The sequence below is a fragment of the Colletotrichum costaricense genome, assembly GCF_030867565.1.
Source record: "Colletotrichum costaricense strain IMI 309622 chromosome Unknown Scaffold_9.1, whole genome shotgun sequence".
Taxonomy (NCBI): domain Eukaryota; kingdom Fungi; phylum Ascomycota; class Sordariomycetes; order Glomerellales; family Glomerellaceae; genus Colletotrichum; species Colletotrichum costaricense.
This window is the reverse complement of record NW_026848238.1, coordinates 1,083,205-1,094,265: the sequence shown is the minus strand read 5'-3', so window position 1 is coordinate 1,094,265 and position 11,061 is coordinate 1,083,205. Positions and strand designations below refer to the sequence as shown.

Sequence of the window (11,061 nt, the reverse complement as noted above, 5' to 3'; positions counted from 1 at the left end):
GAATTATTACTTTTTTTATTTCTCTTTCATTTTCTAAATAAACGCCTATCCGGGCTTCTATCCGTCCTTGGTTTCGAGTGTTTATGATAGCTACCCCGATGACGAGTTACCAACCACCCCAAAACGTCAAACGGCAAAGGGAATTTGGCCAGGTGCTAGGGAAGTCCGAAGCGCAGGAAGCACTGACCGACCGTCACCGAGCTGTTTGTGTCACCGTGTTCAAGGCGTTCGAGGGGGAAAGGACATAACCTTAATTTCTCTGATCCCAAGTTTGCAGTTTGGTGCAGTGTGACAAGACCAGCTGCAGGGTCCTATTCAGCTCCAACAGAAAGAGAGTCCAGCCAAGCCCAAACGCCTCCTCAGAGTCCATAATATAATTTCACGACTTCCGAGCGATGAGAGTTTTGGAAAATCTGCTCAGGATGGACTCAAGCCAATGTTGGAACATCGCGGCCGCATTCGAACACTTCTCTAACTTTAATGCTTTGGTATTTGGTGGTTCAAGAATCCAAGCAAACGCGCGCTCCTCTCATTCGTTCGCTATGATCTTCATTATTCGCGACAATGCTCGCCGCATCGCCTTTCCCAACCGTTCGCCATAAACGGTCTTTTCCCCCGCTTGTCAACACTACCCTGCCTTCAGACAGAAGAGCGAACGGGAAAAGAATAAGCGATCTGAATGGGCTGCCGAGGGCGTAATCCTATCTCCCCTCTCTCTCTTTCCCAACCCTCTTCATTCTGTTGTTTTAACCCAAATAATAATTTAAAGTGATAAACTTTGGATGAGATCTTCGATGATTTCTTTCAGACTTTCCACCGTCGGTCCTTCCACGGCACCATCTCGTGGAAAAACGAAAGTATTTCGGGTGACCACGCTGGCTCACGCCCAATCCGGGCCACACCTTGCTCGGTAGACCTCGGGGTTCTCTCCCCTTCGTGGTGTAGCGCGTTCCCGAAGCTTTCTGACCAGGCCTCGCCAGGGGGGGGGGGGGACTCGTAGTTATTCTCCTCACCCTCCTTTACGCCAACTGTCACCTCCCACCACCACACCTACTGTTAACTCGTTTATATTGCCCTTTTTATTATTATTTTGTTATTTTATTTTCTTGCAGACCCATGCCGTCTGCCCTTTTCCATCTCCAACCTCCAACACCCCGCCGGAGACTAGCCCCCCCGCCGGAGGGAAGACCACGCCCCCCCCCCTTTCCCTCCCCAACCAACCAAGGCCACCCTACCGACAGCAATTCACCGGCTTCCCTTCCCCGGCCCCTCTTCGTAGCTTTCCGGGACTCATTTCCTGGGACGGAAGGCCTCCCCACCCACCTTCTAGAACAATTCCATCACCAGATCGTTGCACACCAACACGTGTTGGGCGGCAACCCAAAGCTTGCGCTTGCTATCAGTTAGTGTTCGCATCTCCGATGACTATAGATTGCGGTGCTTGGGGAGGTAGGTGTACGTAGTTGCGGCCCTAAGACTACCGCAGTAAGAAGCCAAGCTTTCAAGCGGGCTATCATCCCGAAAGCAGAGAGAGTCGTGCTCTTGAGGGGGAGTCATTTTGGAAAGACATTTAAACTTTCACGATCCTTGGCTGGCGTCGGCTCTTCACCCTCGACTCGACGTAGGCTCGCCGTTGCCCGAAACCGGTTGCGTCGAAGGATTCCGGTAGTATGGCTGGGAGAGGTCGTATCCACGACAGGACCTGTCATTCATCCTCCCAGTCCCTCGGGTTCAATTTGCCCATGGCTTTCTCCGGGGGAAAGTTGACAATCCGCACGCGAGGGGGTCGGCGATGGTCGCCTACTGCACGGTAATTAGCCCTGCGAAATCCCGCGAGCTGCTGGCTAGCTAGCCCGCGTAAACGAACCGACAAATAGAAGCCTGTCAGAAGGCTCAGCTTGTCTCACTTTCCAGACGCACCAAGTCACGCCGACCCCTGATGCAGTACACCATCACCGTCGAGAAGATGTTGGTCGACGCGGGCGCGCGCGGGCGCGCGAGAGAGAGCGCAACCTTCATTTCAATTTTTTCTTTTTGCTCAGTAATACGGAACTTCCGTCGGTGTTTGCGCGACACAACCATGGAACAAGAGTGCAAGGAAAGAACACCAGACGTTTCGCAGTCGCAGGAACAGTCTCCTATGCGCCGCATCTGGGAGCGTCGAAGGGAGCATGTGAAAAGCACTGGCCATTGGGAATTGGGACGCAGAGAGTATGTGAAATACCTAGCATAATGTCATCGGTCGAGTCTCGTTATTCGGTGACTACGGCGTTCATCCAATCCTGTGCGGGTCAATTGAATAGTGGCCTGGATTTTGACTTGCGAATTCCAAGCAATGACACCCCCAGAGAGAAGGGGAAGGGGGTGATTGTGATTCATGACTAGAGGCATCGTTTCATTGCAGCGGGGGAGGCAAGCGTGAACTTTGTTATTTGCCTGCTTTTGTGACTGTCCATCCTACATTTCGAGAGCTTCTCCCCTTCTCGTGCTAGGCTGAGTGAAGCTCAGGGACGGGAAATATCATCCCAAGAAACACGTACCACGTCACCGGCGTTTAATTGTGCTATGAGAGCTGGTGGTGTGAAGACGGGGGAATAACAACTCGGGGGAAACCTACACTCGAGAGGTGTGCATCCAGGAAAGAAAGAAACAAGGCGCTTGCGAATCAGCACTGAAAGATTGCCGAGTCAGAAATGGATGAAAATCTCACGGCAGGCAAGTTCCAAACTTGGATGGAAGCTTGAAATGTGCGATGGCCATGAGACCGCAAAGGCACCAAGAGGGAGAGAGGGTGGCCCTCAGGTCCCGCGCCGGTAGAGTGCTTCTCCGCGAGATCCACGTGTCAAGCTTCCCTTCCGTCCTCTAGTCCAACTCCAGCTCATCAAGAACCTTTCCGCCGAAACGCTCTCACCGAGGATGAGAGAGGACACACCCCCCAACGCCGCCGTCGTCATCCGGTCATTTGCACTCCGTTGCCCCGGGACAGCGTTCCCCGGACGTTGAATTATTTCGATGACCCTGCAGCGGAATGCCGGGGTACACTGGCGACGCGAACAAGCCATTCGAGTCAGAAGATCTAGACCGTTGGGATCTACTGGCTATTCCAGCTTATCCGTTCTTACTTGGCTATACAGATGCAGGTCCCGTGTACACACGGTTAGTGACGACAAGACAAGGAAAACGCGGTTTTCCCTCCCGGGCTTGACGTTCGACACGTCTCCAGTCCACGCCACGTTACTCGTCGATGTTCCGGGGAGCCAATGTTTAGTTTTCCGAGCTCCTGCAACCCGTCAATTCCGCTTCTTAGCTTCGTCCTCAGCAATGCGCGGATCGGATTCTCATCAGTCCATCTCGTATTCTGCCGATATTCAACTCTCCTGGACGACTTGGCTTCTAGGATGAGGAAGAAGAGCTAACATGAACCCTGTCATATCACACCGAGGCGACCACCACCCATCTCGGGAATTTCAGCGTTCGGGCTGAACCCTCAGCCTGATGTTGCTTATTACCCCAGACTTTTTTTTAAACGCCCCGGCATCCGAGACAAATGAAACCATCTTCTTCGGCAGTGAGGCGCGGCAGTAAAGAGCGGCAATGAGATCTTTTCGGCACCGTCGAGTGCTAGACGTGCTGTCAGGCCAGTGGTGGTCTGTCATTGCTAACTTGATCCGGCATAGAGATCGCTGGAAGAAACACACTTCTCTGCTATCCGCGTTTGGAGGTTCGACGATGCAAATGGTGCCTCTGTTCCTGGTTGGTTCGGGTGGATTTGGTATGGATGCTCAACTGAGTTTTGGCAGTGATCACGCGAGCGCTCTTTGCTTGCCACTGATGTCGCTGTATTCCAAAGGCATGGCAGCTACTGGGATGGCGTTGCTGGAATTCAGGGATTTCGGATGGAAGTTTGTCATCACGATGCTGACGACTAAAAAAAGACAACCTGTGGTGCAGCTGGTTGCAGGCATGATATCGACTTGCCAGCTCATGATATAGATACCGAGATCATATGATGTGAGTTGCCACTGATAAAAAAAAATACAAATAAAAAACTTTTAAAAAAAAACTTGCAGATCTAATAATGACGATTGACGCTTGAGATTTTCAATAACGATGGGTGAATTAGAAATGACGGAGGTATGCTGCAAGATGGCAAGCCAGTCACATCCGAATGGCAGGTGCCGTCTCTCTCCCGGCTGTGGAGCAAAGACCCGGGACACGCCCGAATCTCCGGTCTCCATCCGGCATGACGCCCGCCACTTCCTCCGACTTCAGAAGCATGATACATTACTAAGGCTTCATATCAAGTCAAAAGTCGATAATGGACAATGGGTAGGACATCAAACAATTTATCTTTCTCATCTCAAGGTCGGCGAGCAATGGAATACCAAGCTGGAGCCTCTTAAAACTCTCTTCATTGCAAAAACTCGGGAGTCGTACAGAATTGATTCTGTTCGCAGAAATTGCGCTTACGGCTTGAGTGGCATCCAGACACGGCAAGAATAAGAGGACTGCAAGGTCGAATCATTCACAACTTTGTTGCGATTCACCGATACTGTGTCAAGATTTGGAGATTGAAGCCACAGTGAGTGACTCTGGCCTAATTGTCGGCCATTTTCGTTGGTTTGCATCTTTTCGTAGAGTCAAAACAGCGTGAAGGAGCTCTTGTCTCTTTTATAAGCCCAACAAGCTTTTCTCATTCTTTTCTTTTATGATTCTACCTGCTTCCTATCAGATAGCACATAGATCCCGAATGCCTTTACTTGCCCATGCTATACTGGTATATTGAGCTGAACTTTGAGAGTCGAGATGCTAGACAGATGTGACCTACTTCCAGACCCGTAATCGCACGTATGCATGGTGGAACTGGACCCTACGAGCCTGCATGCTCTTCACGGTATTCCCCATCAACCAAAGCAGCAAGTCTCACATTCCAATTGAAGCTTCGCGGGTCACCCACTCAGACCTCGATCATTTGATCCCGCGGCAATATGCGTACAAATTACCGAGAGGCCACCCAAAGCTCCAAGTTCACGGCCGAACCAATTTCGTAGGCGGCTCATGTGTTCTCTCCCGCAATGCCGGCGACGCCGGCACCTCCTTAAGCGAGGCAGGACAGGCTGGGGACGGTGAGCAGGTGACTGAGCTCGAGACCCAGGCCTGGCCATTGCCGAGAGCTTGGGCCCGGCGAGGAAAGCTACGTCACCGCCGAACCACCTATCGCCGATGCTGTCTGCTATAGCCCATCGTCCAAGGTAACCAGAGAGTTACATTGAGTTCCCCAGTTAGAATACTGTGGGCAACGGGGACAACCCACATCAATTCCAACCACGATGTTCCAGATGGAAGCAGTAAAGTGCTCGTCGAACAATGCTTTTAGTTTCCCCCCTCGAGAGAAAGTCGCAACTCCCAGCCAACATTGCCGAAGCCACCACCTTGGAGCGAAATGCACCTCGGCACCTGACGCGGACAAGCACTAATGCGCGGTGCCAGCTGCCAGCGCCCAGGCCGCCAATCCTTGGTGCCCTCGTGACGGTCAACGCCAGGCAGGCAGTCAAAGACAAGGGGCAGGGGAGATGGGACAGAGTGCCAAAGGCATGGCTTCAGAAGTTCAGTCTGGGGGGAGAGGGAGGGGGTGAGAAGCGAGTAGCCGCGGAACCTACAACCCTGAAGTGAGCCACGCGACATGTGCGCATCAGGCCTTTGACAATCCTGCTAAACGTTGATCCGTTGTGAGAGTGTTCGCAGCTGGGTTACACCGTTACAGGCTTATCCGTACTCCCTACAGCATGTTCTTCCAACCGTGCCAGAGCGTGCTTTCGGGGCATCGATAGGGTGACATTCCTGACGAACATCTCACGCCACAAAACAGCAGGCCATTTGCCAACGCTGCGTCGCGCTCGTCGATGAAGCAGAGTCTAAGAGATCGCTATTTCTCGCTAGATAGTCCATCAGAGTCTCTCAATGTCACTTCGCGATCGCAGTCGGCTCCGCGCCGTGTCTTACTATCCCCCAAGCGCTGCTCCCCCCCCCCCCCGACCGATAGCAATATCCGACATTGAAAGATATGAAACCTCCCCTCTTTCCATCCCATGTTGGTCATCTAGGGGGCGGCCAGCCTCGCCAGACAGAGTTTACAGGCTTCGTCACTTGACCGGTTCCCTTTCGCCGAAAACGACCTTTGGCCCGTCCAGTCTTGTCCCTCTCCACGGGGAAGAGCAGATGAGCCGAGGACGGTGTATCTGGGGGGACGGAAGATGGGGAAGACAAAGAGAGGCAATACGCTGGTCCGCTGCTCCAGGCTTCAGGCTCCAGGCTTCAGGCGTCAGTCTATGCCCGGCCAGCTGGGGCAGGTCGATGCGGCGCTCGACCACAGAAGAAAACGGCGCCCTAGGGTATGGACGGATGGAATCATGGATGGCAGCGACGTCTGGTGTGCTGAACGCCTGAGTAGGAGAGAGTGGCGTGGACGCAGCATCAACGCTTTGATGGACGCGGAACCCTTCTCTGTCAAAGCAGAACGTCGCTGGGCCTCCGGATGACAATTCGAACTGGTGTGTGTCTGCCCTTCAACCACATAGTCCTCTTTACAAGAGTCATAGGGGTGTGTTCCAGGCGTCCAGCACTGCACCGTCGCCACGTCTGTTTGGTTTTCGGTCTGATCTCTGTGATCTCGGGGCCCCGGGGAACGGCGGGTCGACTTCCAGGTCCCGTCCCTTTTCACCATGTTCCGCCTACCGTAGAAACTCGAGCACTTCAAACTTGCGTTAGCCCGTGCCAACCCTGCTAGCTGCCTATACCAAACCTCTTCGGGGGGTCAATTATATTCGATTATATAATCAACCATACCGTATATAGAAGGCGGTAAGTAATTATTTTCCATTTTTACTCCTGCCCAACTGCCTCCAGCCTCGACGGCGAGCTCTCATTGGCCTAATCAATTGAAATGTTGGCGTACGCCAAAAACGGGTGGCGGCCGCATTTGACCACTTTGGGCAGTATTATTATTCTGCCAGAGCGCTAGCAGGGTTGGCACGGGCTAACGCAAGTTTGAAGTGCTCGAGTTTCTACGGTATCTGTACGCATTGTGACCTTGCGGTTGGATGTACCACTTCGTCGCTTGACCCTTATTTTCTATTTCTTATTTTCCTTCAATTATTTGTCTTCGTCCGTTTCCATGTTGCCCTCAGTTATCTTGGCATCGCTATCGGCAACGTCATTTTGCAAAGTTGTGATTTCCGTTCGTTCACCTACCAGAATCCCGGTAGTTCGGTCCACAACCTCAAGTGCGCCGCATGGTAACGCAACAGCGTGTTCTCCATACGCGCATTCTTGTTGGTGGAATCCCCATCTGCTGCAGAAACCCCAGATGTCTTGCTTGTCATCATATCGCAACTTCAAATTCCCGATGCCATCAGTGACTCCTAATTCAGTTGTGGGAAACTGAGCGACAAGCCAAAACCGATAACGGACGGAAGAGCTACGAGTCAAGAGACGGTCCCTCCTCACGGACGTGCGAGCAAACGGAAATCCAAATAATAAAATGATAAAATAACATCAAATAAAAATACGTGGAGGAAATACTCCAAAATTCAAAAATATTCCAACAGCGGCTTCCAGAACACCGCGCACGTCCTCTCTCATTTCAACAAGGGGCTGGCCTGTCACAGAAACCTCTTGCCATTACCCCCAGAGAGAGCCAATCTCCCTGCCACGTTTTTTTTATTTTCTCCCCTTTTGAACGCCCTCTCAACTCAAGCGGAGAATCTCCGCGGTAAAGAGAGAGACCAGAGACAAGGCCGAACCCCCCCCCTCCTTGTTTGACGGCCCCAGCATCGTGGTAGCGACCACCCGGGTACGGAACCGCGTCCCGGAGCCAGGCTCATCCCAGTTCTTCATTGCGAGCCAGCTCCATGACTCGCAGATTGCCGGTCGTCGAGGACTTGCACTTTGAGAAGCCCCCCTTGTGAACCAGTGAATGACGGAACTTTGATCTCCCATTGGGGAAGTCAGTACCGGCCGGCCCTTCTTTTGTAACCTCTATTGAACTACATGTACGTAAACGTATCGTCTTTGTAGGTTGCAAATGCTGCTTTTGGTGGTTGCGCTCAGATGGGAAAAGTCATACTACACGATACAAGGCTACAGTCTATCAGTCAGCCGGTAGTTTGGAGCGACCCCGGAAGGATCAACTAATCTGCCTCCATCCATTGCCACAGGATGACAGGCCCCCTAAAGGTGAGGCGATTCAGATAGTAGCCTCGCCGTGGCTTTAGAGTATCCGTAGAGGAGGTCTGGAAGGCATACCAATGGAACGTGCACCGACGACGCACTGATTTCTCAAGATATGAACATGACTCTCTCCCCTCCAGGCTCTTCGCGTCTTACACTCAAAGAAACTTCGGGGGCCAGAAGACTTGCGCGGCCCGCTGTGGTCGCCCAGGGAAGGGGGTGCCAGATTTTGGGACGATCGGAGGGGCCTTTATGGAGTCTGGAGACGGGGGGGCTTGGGCTCTTTCTTTCAAACCGTGGCTATTGCGTAAGGCCTCACCGAGATTCGAGACATGGGGGCCTATTTCTTTTTTTTTTCTCACTGTGATGTTCACGATGTTTTCGATTCGATGAACGGTGGGGTGGAAGCTCGCAGAGTTTTTGGTTCACGTACAAATTTTGATAGTGGAGTTTTTGGAGTTGGATGACAGGCTGAAATAGCACGAACATGTCGGATCCGTACCTTGCATGGAAACTACGGCGTTACGACGGCAAAATTAGGCACCTTCCGAGACCTCCGTACGTCGCGTGGGTTCATGTTCCTTTCGGAGCCTCTCCGATGCGGACGGGGGGTTCGACTGACCATACGCGGCTCTCGAATTTGTCACCAATAACAGCAGCACCACTGTTGAAAGAGGAAAACTCTTCGAGTCGGGCGGCTGCCGCTTCCCGTTTGGAATGTGTAGCGCGAAGTGCAGACAGCTGAGTCTGCTTTCGGGATTCCGGGAGTAGCATCGAGACTACATCATCAAGTTCACGCCACTCTCATGTACGTACACATGGCCACCAAGACCGCGCTGCCTACCCTTCGCTATCCTATGGCTCTTAGCAGCCTTGCCTGACCCTACAGGTCGGAGAAAGGGTCGGTAGCACTGCGGCTCCTTTGCGGGCTGGAAAAAGGGCACATGGCACGACTTGTCCAGGCCTATGGTTCGCCCCAATCCTAGTGCATTTACGACTGCAATATGGGGATGCGCTTGGGGTTGACCGTCCCGGTCACGAGGTCATAAGGTGTGGAGGAGGTGAAGAACGAATTCGGCCGATTTCACAGCGAGAAAGGGGATTAGTCTGGACTTTGGAGACGAGTGTTGTCGGGCAGTCCTTGTTTGACTGACTCCTTCCCTCCCAAGAAACTGGGATTGTTGTTATCGAGCCCGAGTTGAAGACAGGGGGTTTGCTGTTCATCAAGCGTCGAAAATGGTAGGGGGAGAGGGGTGCACCGTTATTCTTTGCGGAGAGAGAAGGGTGATAACGGTTTTGGGTTCTTGAAGGGGCACACTTGTCAGCCTCAAAAATAAATACAATGTATGAATAATTCGTAAAAAGCAGCCACATGATATGGCTGCAACCCCAGGACCGGCAGGCAATTGTGATCCTTGAATACTTTGCCAAACTTTGGCAAAGCTTGGCCCCCCCTCTTCCCCGTATCCGTTGCTGCGGTAGAAGCGAGCTGTCATGCCCATCTTCAGCGGCTCTTGCAAGCCTTTTGTGGGGTAACTTTGCCAGAAGGTATCGGGCCATAGCCGACATCCCGAGGGAATTCGTTGGGTCATTTACGGCGTCGCTTGATACCTTTCCAGGCTGAATGAAGACTGCCGGCTCTTTGGATGATTTCCCGGGATGAGAGCGTAGAGTTGACTAGTGCAAGTTGGTCCTTCAAAGAGCCTTGCAACCTACCTGGACAACATTATCTGATCGACGGACGCAATGGCAGCAGTGGGAAGAGCACACCATACGCAGGTAGATTGGAAAGCAGAGCCTCAGCCACCACTAATCATCCCGTTTGAAAATCATGCAAGACCTTAAAGAGGGAAGCTGGAGCCACCGGTCCAGACCCCGGGGCCCTCGCCGCATGAAGCACCTCCTCCTCGTCGAACGCGTACCTGCATGCGCATGACGAAAGTCGCGCGATACAAAAGGGTGGAGGGCGGACGTGAAGGAGGGGGGTGCTCTGCAGTGGAGTCATGTTTTCCGTCGTCCCAAGTTGAGAGCATCACAGGATATACGTAAGACCCGGGGAAATACGTGTTGCTGGGAGCGCATAGAGTTGGAGGGGACCCGGCGAGTCACCTGCAACTTACTTTTAATCCCAAGTTATTCCAACCGAGAGTTCGTCGGTGTATGGCTCGTAGAAATCTCGCATTAATAGATTCGGATGAGAGGCCCGGCTGGGAGGAGGGTGGAAATCGTGATCTGAAGGAAGATTCAGAGAGGGAGGGGGGATGTTGAGCGAGGTTCTGGGGACCCCATGACAGAAGCTCTGTATTCGGGACGGACTTGACCTTATTTTTGGCTCTTTGGCTCTCATACGGACACGTCTTTTTCATATTATAGAGGTTGCAGAGGACCCTGCGGGCTTAGGTTGCTGATTCATTGCACAGGAAGCTTGGGGCAACTTCACATGTCGAAGATCAACAGCTTCCTGCTGCTTTCCCTACTGCAGGACTTGCGACGTTGATTGTTTGTTTGAGGAGTCGGGAAAGGTATTCACATGCAATCCCTTGACACGTACAAGTCAACTCGATGATGGCATTATTGGGCGGTCACAAACTTGGGATATCGATGAAGCGGGATTTAGCCAATCGACTCATGATATCGATTGCCGCAAGAAGACTCAAGCGGCGAGCAGCAGGTCTGGGATCTGTATGCCTCATATCACGACATGGTCGGCTTGAGTCGCGCATACGAAGGGCGTGTGTTCCTGAGCCTCTAAATTAACTTGACGAATCTGGGGTATATGGGGGGGGGGGGGAAGCCTGGGGCAAACAGCCAAGCGCACCAAGACGAATTCGT

The 11,061-nt window shown here is 52.5% G+C and overlaps 1 protein-coding gene across 1 annotated transcript; it reads left to right on the top strand.

Annotated features, from left to right (window-relative positions):
• Window positions 1–6,535: 6,535 nt before the first annotated feature.
• CCOS01_09206 (uncharacterized protein) lies at window positions 6,536–7,444 on the top strand (the record flags this gene model as incomplete). The annotated part of the gene is made up of 2 exons (XM_060457366.1): window positions 6,536–6,725; window positions 7,062–7,444. 2 exons carry the CDS (start codon window positions 6,536–6,538, stop codon window positions 7,442–7,444), a joined length of 573 nt encoding a protein of 190 aa, XP_060312066.1.
• Between the last annotated feature and the right edge of the window lie 3,617 nt (window positions 7,445–11,061).